The 18,842-nt window shown below is 52.3% G+C and overlaps 1 protein-coding gene across 5 annotated transcripts in view; it reads right to left on the bottom strand.

The window, feature by feature from the left end:
- si:zfos-943e10.1 (GRAM domain-containing protein 2B) overlaps positions 1-18,842 on the bottom strand; it is a 122,097-nt gene that overhangs the window by 88,478 nt on the left and 14,777 nt on the right. For 2 of the 5 annotated variants that reach the window (XM_038778304.1, XM_038778306.1), the window contains exon 1: positions 7,757-7,940. The exons of 2 other annotated variants lie outside the window; for them this stretch is intronic. In XM_038778304.1, coding sequence (XP_038634232.1) covers positions 7,757-7,836 — 80 coding nt within the window. In that variant the 5' untranslated portion in view covers positions 7,837-7,940. Of the gene's footprint in view, positions 1-7,756; positions 7,941-18,842 lie in introns of those variants that run through there. One more of the 5 variants, XM_038778305.1, reaches the window with a different exon arrangement.

Genomic DNA, 18,842 nt, shown 5'->3' with positions numbered 1-18,842 from the left:
ATCATTCGGGAGGCAGAGGGGGTCAGAGATAGAAGCTTCAGGGAGGTAGTTACGCCAAAGAATAAAGATAGATGGGTGACGGTGAGAGGGGCTGAGGGGAAGCAGTCAGTACAGGGATCCCCTGTGGTCGTTCCCCTTAGTAACAGGTATACCGCTTTGGATACTGTTGGGGGGGGACTTACCAGGGGTAAGCCATGGGGTACGGGCCTCTGGCACAGAGTCTGTCCCTGTTGCTCAGAAGGGTAGGGGGGAGAGGAGAAGAACATCAGTCATTGGAGACTCCATAGTTAGGGGGATAGATAGGCGATTCTGTGGGAACGAGAGAGACTCGCGGTTGGTGTGTTGCCTCCCAGATGCCAGGGTCCGCGATGTCTCGGATCGTGTTTTCGGAATCCTTAAAGGGGAGGGGGAACAGCCTCAAGTCGTGGTCCGCATAAGTACCAACGACATAGATAGGAAAAGGGATAGGGATGTAAGGCAGAAATTCAGGGAGCTAGGGTGGAAACTTAGATCCAGGACAAAGAGTTATTATCTCTGGGTTGTTACCCGTGCCACGTGCTAGAGAGTCGAGGAATAGGGAGAGAGAGCAGTTGAACACATGGCTACAGGGATGGTGGAGGAGGAAGGGTTTCAGATTCCTGGATAATTGGGGCTCATTCGGGGGTAGGTGGGACCTCTACAAACGGGATGGTCTACACCTGGACCAGAGGGGTACTAATATCCTCGGGGGGAGGTTTGCTAATGCTCTTCGGGATGGTTTAAACTAGTTCAGCAGGGGATTGGGAACCTGAATTGAAGCTCCATTATACAGGAGGTTGAGAGTAGTGAGGTCATGAGTAAGGTTTCAAAGTTACAGGAGTGTACCGGCAGGCAGGAAGGTGGTTTAAAGTGCGTCTACTTCAATGCCACAAGCATCCGGAATAAGGTGGGTAAGCTTGCGGCATGGGTTGGTACCTGGGACTCTGATGTTGTGGCCATTTTGGAGACATGGATAGAGCAGGGAGAGGAATGGTTGTTGCAGGTGCCGGGGTTTAGATATTTCAGTAAACTCAGGGAAGGTGGTAAGAGAGGGGGAGGGGTGGCATTGTTAGTCAAGGACAGTATTATAGTGGCAGAAAGGATGTTTGATGAGGACTCGTCTACTGAGGTAGTATGGGCTGAGTTTAGAAACAGGAAAGGAGAGGTCACCCTGTTAGGGCTTTTCTATAGGCCTCTGAAAAGTTCCAGAGATGTAGATGAAAGGATTGCAAAAATGATTCTGGATAGGAGCGAAAGTAACAGAGTAGTTGTAATGGGGGACTTTAACTTTCCAAATATTGACTGGAAACACTATAGTTCGAGTACTTTAGATGGGTCCGTTTTTGTCCATTGTGTGCAGGAGTATGTAGACTGACACAGTATGTAGATAGGCCAACAAGAGGCGAGGCCGTATTGGATTTGGTACTGGGTAATGAACCAGGACAGGTGTTAGATTTGGAGGTAGGTGAGCATTTTGGTGATAGTGACCACAATTCGATTACGTTTACTTTAGTGATGGAAAGGGATAGGTATATACCGCAGGGCAAGAGTTATATCTGGGGGAAAGGCAATTATGATGCGATGAGGCAAGACTTAGGATGCATCGGCTGGAGGTGAAAACTGCAGGGGATGGGCACAATGGAAATGTGGAGCATGTTCAAGGAACAGCTACTGCGTGTCCTTGATAAGTATGTACCTGTCAGGCAGGGAGGAAGTGGTCGAGCGAGGGAACCATGGTTTACTAAAGCAGTTGAAACACTTGTCAAGAGGAAGAAGGAGGCTTATGTAATGATGAGATGTGATGGTTCAGTTGGGTCGCTTGAGAGTTACAAGTTAGCTAGGAAGGCTCGAAAGAGAGAGCTAAGAAGAGCCAGAAGGGGACATGAGAAGTCTTTGGCAGGTAGGATCAAGGATAACCCTAAAGCTTTCTGTAGATATGTCAGGAATAAAAGAATGACTAGGGTAAGAGTAGGGCCAGTCAAGGACAGTAGGGAGAAGTTGTGCGTGGAGTCCGAGGAGGTAGGAGAGGTGCTAAATGAGTAATTTTCATCAGTATTCACACAGGAAAAAGACAATGTTTTCGAGGAGACTACTGAGATACAGGCCACTAGACTATAAAGGCTTGAGGTACATAAAGAGGAGGTGTTAGCGATTCTGGAAAGTGTTAAAATTGATAAGTCCGGGCTTGGAACAGGGTTCACCGCTTGGGTAAAGCTCCTATACAGTGCTCCCATGGCGAGTGTACGGACCAACAATACCAACTCCCAATACTTCCAGCTGCACAGGGGCACCAGACAAGGATGCCCACTGTTCCCGCTGCTGTTCGCACTAGCAATCGAACCGCTAGCAATCGCGCTCAGGGCAGCAAAAAATTGGAGGGGGATCCGAAGGGGAGGCAGAGAGCACAGAGTCTCACTCTATGCAGATGATCTGCTCCTCTACATCTCGGACCCACAAAGCAGCATGGACGGAATCATCGCGCTCCTGAAAGAGTTTGGAGCCTTCTCGGGCTACAAACTCAACATGAGCAAAAGCGAGATCTTCCCAGTACACCAGCAAGGGGGGGGGGGGGGGGGGGGGGGGGGAGAGCACTAAAGGGGCTGCCGTTCAAACAAGCCCAACATAAATTCCGCTACCTGGGGATCTAAATAGCCCATGACTGGAAAGGGATCCACAAATGGAACCTCACCAGCCTGACGGAGGAAGTTAAAAAGGACCTGCAAAGATGGAACACACTCCCACTCTCCCTCGCGGGGAGAGTCCAGACGATCAAAATGAACGTACTGCCCAGGTTCCTCTTCCTGTTTAGATCCATTCCGATCTACATCCCCAAGGCCTTCTTCAAAGTGCTGGACAAACTTATCATGGCGTTCGTATGGGGGGGGTAAAAATGCTAGGATCCCAAAGAAGGTCCTACAAAAAACAAAATCCAGGGGGGGGGGGGGGTCTAGCTCTCCTGAACCTACAATTCTACCACTGGGCGGCAACAGCCGAGCGAGTAAGGGGATGGATCCAGGAGCCAGAAGCCGAGTGGGTGCGTGCGGAGGAGGCCTCCTGCATGGGGACCTCCCTCCGGGCCCTCGCCACGGCAGCACTCCCATCTCCAACCAAAAAACACTCCAGCAGCCCAGTGGTGACAGCCACCCTCCAATCCTGGAACCAACTGCGGCAGCAATTTGGCCTGACCAAAATGTCGGACAAGGCTCCCATCTGCAACAACCATAGGTTCAAACCAGCACTGACTGACGCCACCTTCAAAAGGTGGAGACAGGACAGGGGGGACACTGACAATCAGGGACCTATACACGGACGACAGGATCGCAACACTGGACAAACTGACAGAGAAATTTCGGCTAGCTGGGGGGAACGAGCTGCGGTACCTCCAGCTCAAAAACGTCCTACGAAAGGAGACAAGGACGTACCCACAACCGCCACGACAGACACTACTGGAAGACCTACTGGACGCAAGTATCCTAGAGAAAGTGAACTGTAGCAACTTGTATGACCGACTGGTAGAAAGGGACGACACCGTACTGGACGCAACAAGAAGGAAATGGGAGGACGACCTGGGGATGGAGATAGGGTGGGGACTCTGGAGTGAAGCACTACATAGGGTCAACTCCACCTCCACGTGCGCAAGGCTCAGCCTGACGCAACTAAAAGTGGTACATAGAGCCCACTTAACAAGAAAACGTATGAGTAGGTTCTTCCCGGAGGTGGAGGACAGATGCGAGCGGTGCCAAAGAGGCCCGGCCAACCATGTCCACATGTTCTGGTCTTGCCCCAGACTTGTGGAGTACTGGACAGCCTTCTTCGAGGCTATGTCCAAAGTGGTGGGGGTGAGGGTGGAGCCATGCCCGATAGTGGCGGTCTTCGGGGTTTCAGACCAGCCAGATCTATTCCTGGGGAGGAGGGCGGACGCCCTTGCCTTTGCCTCCCTGATCGCCCGCCGTAGAATCCTGTTTGGCTGGCGGTCAGCAGCACCACCCAGAGCTGCAGACTGCTGTCCGACTCTCGGAATCTCTCCAAATGGAGAAAATCAAATTCGCCATCAGAGGGTCGGACGACGGCTTCCACAGAACGTGGGAGCCATTCATGCAATTGTTCCGGGACCTGTTTGTGGCCAACGAACAAGAGGAAGAATAGTCGGGTGGCCAAGAATCAGGGGAAAATGGATGGGAATCGGGGGAATGTTGCGGGGGGGGGGGGGGGAGGGAAGGGGAGGGGGGGGGCTACGGGTTCGTATGGGGGTTTGATGGCTAGCTAAGGCCCAAAACCAAACTGTAAATAAATGCCAATAAACATGTGTCTCGGCCATATTGGGGAATGTAAAATATGTATGCCGGCTAAAGGGGGGAGGCCACAGTTATTATTATGAAGATGCTTACCTGTAAATATATATGTTAATTTTTGCGTGTTCTTTTGTTTTTCTCTCTCTCTAACAATTTGTAATTTGTTCAATATAAAACATGAAAACTGAATAAAAAACATTTATAAAAAAAAAATAGATAAGTCCCCTGGGCCGGATGGGATTTATCCTAGGATTCTCTGGGAAGCTAGGGAGGAGATGGTTGAGCCTTTGGCTTTGATTTTTAAGTCATCTTTGTCTACAGGAATAATGCCAGAAGACTGGAGGATAGCAAATGTTGTCCCCTTTTTCAAGAAGGGGAGTAGAGACAACCCCGGTAACTATAGACCAGTGAGCCTTACTTCTGTTGTGGGAAAAGTCCTGGAAAGGTTTAGAAGAGATAGGATGTATAATCATCTGGAAAGGAATAATTTGATTTGAGATAGTCAACATGGTTTTGTGAAGGGTAGGTCGTGCCTCACAAACCTTATTGAGTTCTTTGAGACGGTGACCAAACAGGTGGATGAGGGTAAAGCAGTTGATGTGGTGTATATGGATTTCAGTAAAGTGTTTGATAAGGTTCCCCACGGTAGGCTATTGCAGAAAATACAGAGGCGTGGGATTCAGGGTGATTTAGCAGCTTGGATCAGAAATTGGCTAGCTGGAAGAAGACAAAGTGTGGTGGTTGATGGGAAATGCTCTGACTGGTGTCAGATCCCCCTCACCCTTCTAAATTCCAACGAATACAATTCCGGCTCAACGCGACCCCCCCCCCCCCACCCCCCCTCCCCCCCCACACCCCACCCCCCCCACCCCCCACCCCCCCCCCCCACACCCCCACCCCCCCCACACACACACATTACACTCCCCACACACACTCATCGAGCCTATAGATCGCACTGGTTGTGTTGGAGCGCACCCACCCCACTGATGGTCGGCTGGGGTCAGAGGGCACCTAGGGGATGGCCTAGCGGGGAGGGGGGGGTGGAGGGGGGGGGGGCAGACACCTATATGACCCATGGCCCTAAGTTCACAGTGGGCTGTTAGCAGCGTGCACAGCTGCATGGCTGCCTTTCCGGCTGGGGCAATGGTGTTCCGTGCCCGTCTACCCTGACACCACAGCCCATCACCAGGCCATCCCCCACTACTCCCCCCGGCCCTGGCAGACCCCCCCCCCCCCCCCCCCCCCCCCCCGGCCAGCGGCACAACTGTTCGCAAACCATGGCGATGTTGGACACTTTCCGTACCCTCTCTCTCTCCCTCAGCACCCACCACGCCGGTTTCATGATTTTGAAAAGCACAAGTGAACCGCGCCGTCGGGAACTGAGCCCATCGGAGGCGGAGAGTCGCGGAGGCCCCAAAGAATACTGGGTCAGGTCCACTAATGATATGCCAATGGCATTTACTGTTCATGCATTCCGGTATGCATTGACGCTGCTGTCGCGGTGTCGGAGAATTGCGAATTGGCGTCAAATCGGCGCCTGCCGCGATTTCGAAATTGAAACTGATTCTCCGCCCAATCGCGTTTTGTGATTCTGGCGCCCTTTGTCTACAATCAGGTGCAATGGAAGTTTCACTGAAAACAGATAATCAATAATTCACAGGTGATTAAGATTCCTTGTTAATCCCATGTCAGTTGGTGAACCATGAAACGCGATGCCATAGCCACGGTGTGCCACAAAGCAGCTTGCCGCGGCCGAACTTGGCCATTGAAAGCTGAGAGACCCCCGCTCCCGGGATCTACACAGCCTGCAACGCCTCACAAGATCCAACACAATCTCGCAAGACGTTGTGATGTAAATCCTGCTCATTGTGGGTGGATGAGGCCCCCCTAATGTGCAGATTCCTGAGGTTCCTGAGGCTTTGCGATTCAACCCCTTCACTTCAGAGACCTGAGCCGAGCGCCGTTTGGCACTGGTCCCCACAAACGAGCACTTATGGGGTCTCCCAGGGACTGGAGGCCCCCAGTGCATGCCCTTTAGGTAGGGTGGTGACCTGGCACTGCCAAGGTACCAAGCTGGCATTTTCTGCACACGTGCAATCAGGCTGGAACTTCCCACTATACAAAACAGAGCTCTGTGCGCCTCGGCCGCACGTTCAGGCCCCTGATACAACGCAATTCACGTTAAATAGCCACTGTTCCCTTTTCATACAACCATAGGATCATAAAATTTACAGTGCAGAAGGAGGCCATTCGGCCCATCGAGTCTGCACTGGCCCTTACAAAGAGCACCCTACTGAAAATCACGCCCCAATACTATACTTGATACTAGGGGTGCGTTGCGTCTGGCAGGTGAATTGCAGGTGAGCCCCAAATCGGACTCCACGTTGGCCATTGATACCTCGCATGAGTCACCCATTGTCAGTGGCAGGGAGGGTTCAGATGGTGAAGGTGACGGTCTTGCCGAGGTTCTTGTTTTTTTTCAGAGCCACTTGATCTTCATTCCCAAGAGTTTTTTTCAGGAAAGTGATCTTAGGGTTTGTGTGGGTGGTGAAACCCCGTGGGTGAAGAAGGTGCTGCTGGAGCGGGGTCTGGTGGGTGGGGGGGGGGGGGGGGGGGGGGGGGGGGCTGGCTCTCCTGAATATTGAAATACTATTGGGCACCGAATATAGCGATGGGCAGGGAATGGGTGGTGGGGGTTGGGAGCGGAGGAAGGCAGCCTCTTGTAAGGGCACGGGTTTGGGGCACTGCTAACGGCCCCTCTGCTGTTCTCGCTGACCAGGTACTCCACAAGCCCGGTTGTGGTGGCAGACCTGTGGGGTGGGGACAGTGGCGGCAGCACATGGACTGGACGGGGTGTCGGTGTGGGCACCAATATGTGCCAATCACCGGTTTTCTCCGGGGGTCTGGATGGGGGGTTTCAGTGGTGGTAGCGGACAGGGAACGAACGGTTTGGGGATCTGTTTATAGACGGGGGCTTTCCGTGCTCCGAAGTGTTGGAGGAGGAATTTGAGCTGCCCAATGGGAGTGGGTTTCGCTACCTGCAGGTGAGGAACTTCGTGCAGAGGCAGGTATCGACTTTCCTGCACCTACAGCTCCATCGGCTACAAGATAAGGTGGTGTTGAAAGCGGGTGTGGACGTGTGGGCTTAAATAGGGTGCTCTTTCCAACAGCTGGTGCAGACTCAATGGGCCGAATGGCCTCATTCTGCACTGTAAATTCTATGATTCTATGAATCTAACATTTAACATACAATTATTGAACCTGTCATAATCTGGTTTAAATTAGAAACATGGGAAATAGACTTGCTTACACTAAAAAGGGGAAAGTGTTACAATTCTATTAAATACATCAGTAATAACATAAAAACATTAATACTACTAGAACTCACAACAGTACTTTGTGAACCATTGCACATCTCAAAATCTTCATAAATTGGCAGGTATTACCTTAGAAGCTCTGGTAAGTGGACTTTTTTCCCAATCAACTTCATACACTTGCCGGCTGAAGGGAAGGATTCTTTCAACATATCTGCAGGAATCTTATAGAATGCCTTTGATCAGGGTAGGCAGAGTGAAATGGAGTGTTGTGCTTATCAGCCAGGGAAGATCTTTGGAAAGTTCCTCCTGTCACGCAACCAGCTGTAGTATCCAATCAGGTGAGGGCTGGAATATATCAAAGCCAGCGTGCACTCGACCCACCTGAAAACTGGCCAGACAGCATTCCCTCTCACAAACAGCAGGATGGTGTCTGCGGCTGCGTGAAGTTTAATTCTACTTCAGAAAACAAGCCTCACAATTCTATCAAAGCAGAAAGTAAATATTTACATTTTCCACTAAATTTAAAACAAGTACCTGTACCTAAATGTACCTATGGTAAAAATTGAATAAATTGTCAATTTACTGAAGTGAAATAATATTTGTACTTTCACATTTGAAAGGGACCCTTTGATCAGTCGCTGTTCCGCCAGTTCGCAATCAGGGGAGGATGACATAAATACAACTCTTTCTTTTCATTTTTAATCTCAATTTAAAGTGTAAAGGCTCCTTCTTATTGCACTGCAGTTAGTTGAAATGCATTGATAATATCACACAATTTCCTATCATTAAACCAAGCACAAATTTGAAAAATAAAATAGCATTTATTCTTGTGGATGTGGGCACTCTTGTGGTGCACTGGGACCGTCCCAACCTCATGCCAGAATCTCTATTTTAAGTCCTACTTCAGGGGTGGAATTCTCCCATCTATGATGAAAGTGCCATGTCAGAGGCGGGGGCAGTAAGTGTTTCCGGCTGGAGTGGGTGATGGGAAACGACACCATGCCTGCTGCCTCTGGCGTAATTAATTATGCATCCAGGGTTTTTGTGGGACCTTCTGTGGTGGGGTGGGCTTGATGGCATGGATCAGCCATCTTTAGAAGGCACCCAACATCACTGACCCATCATTGAAGAAAGAAGATGGATCTCCAGGAACACATCTCCAGGGACAATCTCTAGGGGCTGGTTTAGCACAGGGCCAAATCACTGGCTTTGAAAGCAGACTAAGGCAGGCCAGCAGCACGGTTCAATTCCCGTACCAGCCTCTCCGAACAGGCGCTGGAATGTGGCAACTAGGGGCTTTCACAGTAACTTCATTTGAAGCCTACTTGTGACAATAAGTGATTTTCATTTCATTTTTCATTTCACATGCTTCTGCCTTTTATTTATTATTCATTCTGTAGCCCTCTCTAAGTACAAAAGAAACACAGTTGGAGCTTAACCAACCCCCACACATACAAACACGTTTGTCCGGCATGAATCTAACTATAGGTTTTACCTTCCAGGCACAGAAACATTAAATTAAACACACTTAAAGCTATAACTTATTTCTTTTTTTTTTAATAAACAATTTTATTGAGGTAGTTTTTGGCTTTGTAAACAGTTACAGACATCAACAGAAAGAAAGCAAAAAAGGCAAAAATGTGCAAACATCCATGTACTTTCAATACTTCAATCGTAACATACTGCACAAGCCCGCTCCTCTCCCACCGGTACTACCCGCCATATTTTTCCTCCTACTCTACTCTACCCCCCCCCCCCCCACCCCCACCCCCTGCTGACGCTCACTCTCCCGCAAAGAAGTCAATAAATGGTTGCCACCTCCGGGCGAACCCATGTACAGATCCCCTCAAGGCGAACTTAATTTTTTCCATACCCAGGAAACTCGACATGTCCGCAAGCCACAACTCAGTCTACGGGGGCTTTGAGTCCCTCCACGCCAATAGTATTCGTCGCCGGGCTATCAGGGAAGCAAAGGCCAAAACATCGGCCTCTTTCTCCCCCTGGACGCCCGGGTCTTCCGAAACCCCAAAAATTGCCACCCCTGGACTCATCACCACCCTTGTTTTTAGCACCTGGGACATGACCCTCGCAAATCCCTCCCAGTACCCCCTCAGCTCAGGGCATGCCCAAAACATATGAATGTGGTTCGCTGGTCCTCCCGCGCACCTAGCGCATTTGTCCTCTATTCCAAAGAATTTGCTCATCCAAGCCACCGTCATATGGGCCCGGTGAACGACCTTAAATTGAATCAGGCCGAGCCTGGCACATGTCACGGTCGAATTTACCCTACTCAGGGCCTCTTCCCACAGCCCGTCCTCCATTTCCCCGCCTAGCTCCTCCTCCCATTTAAGTTTCAGTTCCTCTGTCTGGGACCCTTCCTCCCTCATGAGCACCTTATATATACCCGAGACTCTGCTCTCCCCTTCTTCCCCCCCTAGAGACTATTCTGTCTAGGATCCCCATTGGCGGGAGGCGTGGGAAAGATGGGACCTGTCTACGAACAAAGTCCCGCAACTGTAGGTATCTAAAATCATTTCCCCTTACCAACCCAAATTTCTCCTCCAAGCTCCTGAAACTCGCAAAGCTCCCTTCCAGGAACATATCGCCCACCCTTCCCACCCCTGCCCGCCGCCATACTCGAAACCCCCCATCCATACTCCCGGGGGCAAACCGATGGTTGTCACAGATTGGCGCCCAGACAGACGCCCCCATCTCCCCTACATGCTTCCTCCACTGGCCCCATATCCGCAGGGTCGCCACCACTACCGGGCTGGTGGTGTACTTGGCCAGCGGCAACGGTAGAGGAGCCGTGACCAGGGCTGCCAAGCTGGAGCCCCTGCACGAAGCCGCCTCCACCCGCTCCCAGATAGACCCCGTACCCACCATCCACTTTCTTACCATAGCGATGTTGGCCGCCCAGTAATAATTAATCAGACTCGGCAAAGCCAGCCCTCCCTCGCTGCGGTTCCTCTCCAACATCGCCTTCTTCACCCGCGGGGATTTTTCCGCCCAGACAAAGCTCATGATCAGCCCGTTAACTCTTTTGAAGAAGGACTGTGGAACAAAGATCGGGAGGCACTGAAAAACAAACAGAAATCTAGGGAGGATTGTCATCTTTACAGTCTGCACCCTCTCTGCCAGCGACAGCGGGAGTGCATCCCATCTCCGAAACTCTCCCTTCATTTGCTCCACCACCCTGGCCAAATTTAACTTCTGCAGCCTGCCCCAGTCTCGTGCCACCTGGATTCCCAAATACCGGAGATTTTCCTCAACCAGCCTAAACGGTAGCCCTCTCAATCTGTTCTCCTGGCCAACTTGCCTGGACCACAAACATTTCACTCTTGACCGTATTTAATTTGTATCCTGAAAACTGGCCGAACTTCCTCAACATTCCCAGTATACTTCCCATCCCGGCCACTGGGTCCGACACGTACAGGAGCAGGTCGTCTGCGTAAAGAGAGACCCTATGTTCTACCCCGCCCCTAACCATCCCCTTCCATCCCTCTGCGGCTCTCAGCGCAATCGCCAGCGGCTCTATGGTCAGCGCAAACAGCAGCGGGGAGTGCGGGCAGCCCCGTCTGGTCCCTCGGTACAACCTAAAGTACTCCGACACTTCTCTGTTGGTCCTGACGCTGGCCCTCGGGGCCTGATATAATAATTTGATCCAATCCACCAATCCCTCCCTGAACCCAAACCGTCCGAGCACCTCCCATAGATAGTCCCACTCCACCCGGTCAAAGGCCTTCTCGGCGTCCATCGCCACCACTACCTCCACCTCCCTACCCGCTGGGGGCATCGTTATCACATTAAGTAATCTTCTCAGGTTGGCCGCCAGCTGCCTACCTTTCACGAACCCAGTTTGGTCCTCCCCAATCACCTCCGGTACACAGTCCTCCATTCTAACCGCCAGTACCTTTGCCAGGAGCTTGGCGTCAACATTAATCAGGGAGATTGACCTGTAGGGCCCGCACGCCTCCGGGTCTTTACCCCGCTTCAATATCAGTGATATAGTGGCTTGTGACATTGTCGGCGGCAGGGTCCCTCTGTCCCTTGCCTCATTGAAAACCCTCGCCAAGACTGGGCCCACCAGCTCAGAAAACTTCCTATAAAACTCTACTGGGTATCCATCCGGCCCCGGGGCTTTCCCCGACTGCATGGCCTTTAGGCCCCCCAATACCTCCTCCACTCTAATCGGGGCCCCCAGCTCATCCACTCGCCCCCCACCTACTGTTGGGAATGTTAACCCGTCCAGAAACCTTTTCATCTCCTCCGGTTCTTCCGGCCCTCTCCGAAGTATACAGCTTGCGATAGAAGTCCCGGAATACCTTTTTCAATCCTGCCGGGTCCTCCACTTTGCGCCACTCCCCATCCCTCACTCTACCTATTTCCCTGGCCGCCTCCCTCCTCCTGAGTTGCTGCGCTAACAGTCTGCTAGCCTTTTCCCCATGCTCGTACACCACGCCCCTTGCCTTCCCAAGCTGTTCCACGGCCCAACTCATGGATAGTGCCCCCAGTTCCGCCTGTAGTCTCTGCCTTTTCCTGAGTAAAACCTCCCCCGGGGACTCCGTGTGCTCTTCATCTATCCGACCCATTTCCCTGACCAATCTATCCATCTCTGCCCTGTCTGCCATGGCTCTGTGGGCCCCAATTGAAATCAGCTCCCCCCCGCACTACTGCCTTTAGCGCCTCCCGCAGGGTCGCCACTGAGATCTCCCCCGTGTCATTCACCTGCAGGTAAATTTGCATACACCTCCGAAGCCTCTCGCAGATCCCCTCCTCCGACAGCAGTCCCACGTCTAGCCTCCATTGCGGGCGTTGGTAGTTCGCCCCTCCCGATCTGCAGGTCTACCCAGTGCGGGGCATGGTCTGAGATAGTAATTGCCAAATATTCCGTGTTCTTTACCTCCCCTATACAATCCCTGCTTAGTGCGAATAAATCTATCCTAGAATATACTTTATGGACGTGCGAGTAAAACGAGTAGCCCCTTCCTGTCGGCTGTCTGGCTCTCCAGGGGTCCACTGCCCCCATTTGCTCCATAAACCCTTTCAGCTCCCTTGCCATTGCTGGGAGTCTACCCGTTCTGGGACACGACCGATCCAAAGTCGGGTCAAGGACCATGTTAAAGCCCCCCCCCCATTATTAGCCTGCGAGAATCTAGGTCCGGGATCTTCCCCAGCACTCTTTTAATGAAGTCCACGTCATCCCAGTTTGGGGCATATATATTCACCAGCACCACTCTTCTCCCCTCCAGTCTGCCCCTTACCATCAGGTATCTGCCCCCCCTGTCTGCGGATATGCCCTCTGCCTCAAATTGCACGCGCTTGTTGATCATGATTGCCACCCCTCTGGACTTCGAGTCCAAGTCCGAGTGGAAGACCTGGCTAATCCAGCCCTTCCTTAGCCTGGTCTGGTCCGACACTTTCAGATGTGTCTCCTGCAACATAATTACGTCCGCCCTCAGAGCCCGCAAGTGCGCGAACACCCGCGCCCTCTTAACCGGCCCATTCAGTCCCTTGACGTTCCAGGTGATCAGCCTGGTCAGGGGGCACAACCCATCCCCCCCCCCCCCACCACTCCGGTCAGCCATAGCCTTTCTTGGGCAGGCCCCCGGCCCGTGCGTTGCGACATTCCTGGCCCGCCCGTTGGCTGCCTCCACCCTCGACCTCTTTTCGAGTGCCTATTTCAAGTCCCTCCCACGTCAGCAAAACAACCCCCCCCTAACCACATCCCCCGATACCCCCACCCCTGCCATCCACTGTCTGTGATCTCCCCCCCCCACCTGACTCCCTTGACTAGCCAATCTGCTAGCCCAGTAACTCAACACTCCGGCGCCTTCCTGTCTCATTCCCATTGTTTCCCCGTCCACCTCCCCACTCCCCGGCGCCCCATCCCCCCTCTAACCCACTGGAGCAAGCCGGCTCCAGTGTCCTCCGCAAGCTGCACAAAAAGTACAAATCCGCCCAGAAAGGAAAAAACAGAAAAAAAGAGGAAAAAACAAAAACATGAGAAAAAAGAAAAAAAAAAACCCCAAACCAATGTCCATGAACAAAGGAAAGAGTCACAAATGTTCCGCTTGGCACCTTTGAAACCCAGAAACCGTTGAACAGCAGTCCAGGCCCATTCGGCGTACCTTCCCACGGTAATCGTCGGGCCCTAATTCGCGTCCGTGGGGCCTCTTTTCGGGACCAGCCCCTGATCCCTCGCAAAATCCATCGCTTCTTCGGGCTCGGAGAAGTAGTGGTGTTGACCCTGGTGCATGACCCATAGCCGGGCTGGGAACAGCAGACCAAACTTCACGTGCTTCTTGAACAGCACCTCCTTGACATTCTTAAAGGCTGCTCGCCGCCGAGCCACCTCCTGGCTTAGGTCGTGGTAAATGCGGAGGACACTGTTGTTCCACGTGCTGCTCCTGGCGCTCTTTGCCCACTGCAGCACCCGCTCCTTGTCCACGAACCTGTGGAACCTAATCACCATCGGGCGGGGGGGTCCGCCCGGCCGCCCCTGCCTCGCCTGCACTCTGTATGCCCCCTCCAGCTCCGGCGGTCACGGAAAGGCTTCGGCCCCCATCAGCTGCATCAATAGGTCTGCTACAAACGCTGCGGCATCAGCTCCCTCAGCCCCCTCCGGGAGGCCGACCATCCTCAGGTTGTTCCTGCGGACTCTATTCTCCAGCTCCTCCACTCTGTCCAGCAGTCTTCTCTGCCACTCTTTCAGCCCGTCAACTTCTAACGCCGCAACCATCTGCGCATCCGCCTGCCCCTCCACCGCCTCTCCCAGCTCCTTAACTTTAACATCTTGCGCATCCAACCTCTGGTTCAGCTGATCCACCGTTTTCTGGATTGGGTCCAAGCTGTCCCGCTTCAGCGCTTCAAAACTGGACTTCATTACCTGGAGCATGTTATCCAGCGCCTGCTGGATTGCTGAGTCCGGGGTCCGTGTGTCCGCCATCTTAGGTCCCAGGTAAGTTTCTTCAGGTCCTTGTCTCTGTCCCTTTTTCTCTTTTTTCTTCTGCCTTCTGGACTCCCGCTGTTCCATGTGCCGCAGCCCGCTCCTCAGCACTTTCACTTTCGCCTTCCTTCTCCCAGCTCCTTAACTTTTACCTCTTGAGCATCCAGCCTCTGATTCAGCTGATCCACTACCTTCTGAAGTGGGTCCAAGTTGTCCTGCTTCAGCGACTCAAAACTGTTTTTCATCTCCTGGAGCATGAAAGGTCCATGTGTCCGCCATCTTAAGTTCCAGGTCAGCTTCCTCTGCCCCTTGCCTCTGTCCCTTTCTCTCTCTCTTCCTCTACTTCCTGGACTCCCACGGTTTCCATCGATTGCAGCCCGCTCTCCAGCACTTTCGCGGCCGCCTTTTTGCCGCTCCATGGTCCCACTATCGCGGGGAATCAGCCCTAAAGCCCCGCCGGAGTGAGAGCCCGCCGAATGTGCGGCTCACTCAAACATCGCCGCCACCGGAAGTCGCTATAATTTATTTCTAATGTTTAGCAATACAAATCTAATTCCCTTAAAACTACCTTTGTTTTCCTAATACCAGAAAGAGCGCAATACCGACTTAATGAGATTCCACTGCCGAAGAATAGGATAGACAAATAAAAATGTGACATTTTAGGAGCTTCATGGGTATAGATTATGGGTCAATATAATCACAGTGTTTAAAGTTGTGAAAATATGGTTGTAACATTGATAAATGTTAACTATTTCTAGCAGTTGAATAATAGATAAAGATCAGATATACATATTTATAAACAGGATTCTGAAGCTCTGGAATTCACTTGAGGCAAAAGCTGTCAACATTCAATATTTACTGACATAGAGGGGGGTGACATGGTCTTGTTGGGCAGAATGTTTCTATGGTGTAGTCATGATGCATAACTATGTCCATTTCACATTTAATGGAATTTTTAACTCAAGTAAACCTGTTAGCTGAATGTTGCTCAATATGTTAACCATTATTTGATTAATGGAAATCCAGATGAGGCTGTGAGTGATAGATACTGTTGTTGATCATCTGATTGCAGCACCATCCACACGGCAATGGCATCACCTTGGGGTTTGTGTGCATGGAGGTGACAGGACACGTTGAGAAGGTTATTTAAAAAAGCATCTGGAATCCTCAGCTTCATTGAAAGGAAACAGAATACAAAAAACAAGGAAATGATGCTAAGCTTTTATAAAACTGTTCTAGCCTCAACTGGAATACTGTACTCAATTTGGAACAGCTCACAAAAAGTGTGGAAGAGATAGAATTCCTGCAGTGCAGAAGGAGACCATTTAACCCACCAGAGGAGGTTTACCAGGATGCTGCCTGGTCTGGAGGGTATTAGCTATGTGGAGAGGCGGAATAGACTCGGACTGTTTTTATTAGAATGACGAAGGTTGAGGGGCGAGCTGATAGAGGGCTGCAAGTTTATGAGGGGCATGGATAGAGTGGATGGGCAGGCACTCTTTCCCAGGGTGGAGGGGTCAGTCACCAGGGGGCATAGGTTTAAGGTCCTTGGGGCAAAGTTCAGAGGAGATGTGCGAGGCAGGTTTTTTACGCAGAGGGTGGTGAGTGCCTGGAACGCGTTGCCGGGGAGGCTGTGGAAGCAGATACATTAACGGCATTTAAAAGGCACCTTTATTGGGTATAGAGGGATAAGGCACGAGGAAGTGCTGAGGGTTTTGCCCATGGGTGGTATCATTTTTTTTTTAAATAATTTTTATTGAAAATTTTTTTTAATTTATACAACATACAAACCAGACTTTTGTACCAACAATAACAGTAATGACAAACAATTATGAACCTTCGCCCTCTTCATCAATGAACAAACCCAACATATTAACAATCAACTTTAAATTAACCCACCAAGTTAAGGAGTTACATAACCCCGTACGCGAAAAAAAATAGAAACTATAATAAGGAACACACCCCCCACTCTCTCTCCCCCCACTCCCCCTCCTCCCCCGCAAAAAAAAAAAAAGAACTATAATAAGACACACCCCCCTTCTCTCGCCCCCTCTCCCCCCCCGCCCCCCCCCTTGCCCCCTCCCACCCCCTCTCTCTCCCCCCTCTCCCCCCCCTTGCCCCCGCCCCCCCCTCTCTCCTCCCCCGTGCTCCCCCCCCGCCCCCCCCCCTCTCTCTCCCCCTCTCCCCCCCCCACCCCCCCCCCCGCCCCCGCCCCCCCCCCTCTCTCTCTCCCCCCCCCACCCCCCCCCCCCCCCCCCCCCCCTTCTCTCTCTCCCCCCCCCCCCCACCCCACCCCCCCCGCCCCCAGGTTGCTGCTGCTATTGACCAAGATACCTATCTTTGAGCCAGGAAGTCCAAAAAGGCTTGCCACTGTTTATAGAACCCTTGTACTGATCCTCTCAGGGCAAATTTGACCCTTTCCAACTTTATAAATCCCGCCATGTCACTGATCCAGGTCTCCACACTTGGGGGCCTCGCATCCTTCCACTGCAGCAAGATCCTCCGCTGGGCTACTAGGGACGCAAAGGCCAGGACACCGGCCTCTTTCGCCTCCTGCACTCCCGGCTCCGCCGCAACTCCAAAAATCGCGAGTCCCCACCCTTGTTTGACCCTGGATCCAACCACCCTCGACACCGTCCTTGCCACCCCCTTCCAGAATACTTCCAGTGCTGGGCATGCCCAGAACATATGGGCATGATTCGCTGGGCTCCCCGAACACCTGGTGCACCTGTCCTCACCCCCAAAGAACCTACTCATCCTAGTCCCGGACATGATGGGCCCGGTGCAGCACCTTAAATTGGATGAGACTAAGCCTCGCACATGAAGGGGAAGAGTTGACTCTCTCCAAGACATCCGCCCAAGTCCCGTCCTCTATCTGCTCCCCAAGTTCCCCCTCCCATTTAGCCTTCAGCTCCTCCACTGACGACTCCTCCACCTCCTGCATTACCTGATAGATGTCAGACACCTTCCCCTCTCCTACCCACACCCCCGAAAGCACTCTGTCCATCGCCCCCTGCGATGGCAGCAAAGGGAATCCCTCTACCTGTCGCCTAGCAAACGCCTTTACCTGCAAGTATCTGAACATGTTCCCTTGGGGAAGCCCAAATTTATCTTCCAGTTCCCCCAGGCCCGAAAACCTCCCGCCAATAAACAGGTCCCTCAATTTACTGATGCCCACCCTTTGCCACCCCCTAAATCCCCCATCCTTGTTCCCCGGGATGAACCGATGATTGCCACCCAATGGAGCCTCCATCGAGCCCCCTGTTTCCCCCCTATGCCGTCTCCACTGTCCCCAGATTCTTAGGGTCGCCGCCACCATCGGGCTCGTGGTAAACCTCTTTGGGGAGAGCGGCAATGGCGCCGTTACCATGGCACCCAGGCTCATACCTCTACATGACGCCATCTCCATTCTTTTCCCGCCCCCCCCCCCCCCCTCCATCACCCATTTACGCACCATTGACACATTGGTCACCCAATAGTACCCCAGAAGGTTGGGCAGTGCCAGCCCGCCTCTATCCCTCCCTCGCTCCAGGAACACCCTCTTCACTCTCGGAGTCCCATGTGCCCACACAAAGCTCAAGATACTGCTAGTCACCCTCCTAAATAAGGCCCTGGGGATGAAGATGGGCAGGCACTGAAAGAGGAACAAGAACCTCGGAAGCACCGTCATTTTGACGGACTGCACCCTCCCCGCCAACGACAATGGCAGCATGTCCCACCTCTTGAACTCCTCCTCCATTTGATCTACAAGTCTGGTGAAATTATGTTTGTGAAGAGTCCCCCAGTCCCTGGCCACCTGCACCCCCAGGTACCTAAAACTCTCCCCTGCCCGCCTAAGCGGGAGCCTACCAATTCCTTCCGCCTTGTCTCCAGGGTGCACCACAAACACCTCACTCTTGCCTAAATTTAGTTTATAACCTGAAAAGGCCCCAAACTCAGCTAGCAGCTCCATCACCCCCGGCATCCCTCCCACCGGGTCCGCCACATACAGTAACAGGTCATCGGCATACAACGTCACCCTATGTTCCTCCCCACCTCGCACCAAACCTCTCCACCTCTCTGAATCCCTCAACGCCATCGCCAGCGGCTCGATTGCCAATGCAAACAACAAGACGGACAGGGGGCAACCCTGCCTGGTCCCTCGGTAAAGCCGGAAGTACTCCGACCTCCTCCCATTCGTGGCCACGCATGCCATCGGGGCCTCATATAGCAGCCTCACCCATCTAATAAACCCTTCACCAAATCCAAACCTCCCCAACACCTCCC

Source organism: Scyliorhinus canicula, chromosome 18 (assembly GCF_902713615.1).
Source record: "Scyliorhinus canicula chromosome 18, sScyCan1.1, whole genome shotgun sequence".
In the NCBI taxonomy this organism is placed as follows: Eukaryota; Metazoa; Chordata; class Chondrichthyes; order Carcharhiniformes; family Scyliorhinidae; genus Scyliorhinus; species Scyliorhinus canicula.
The sequence above is the reverse complement of the archived record's forward strand: the minus strand, read 5'-3'. Positions and strand labels throughout refer to the sequence as shown.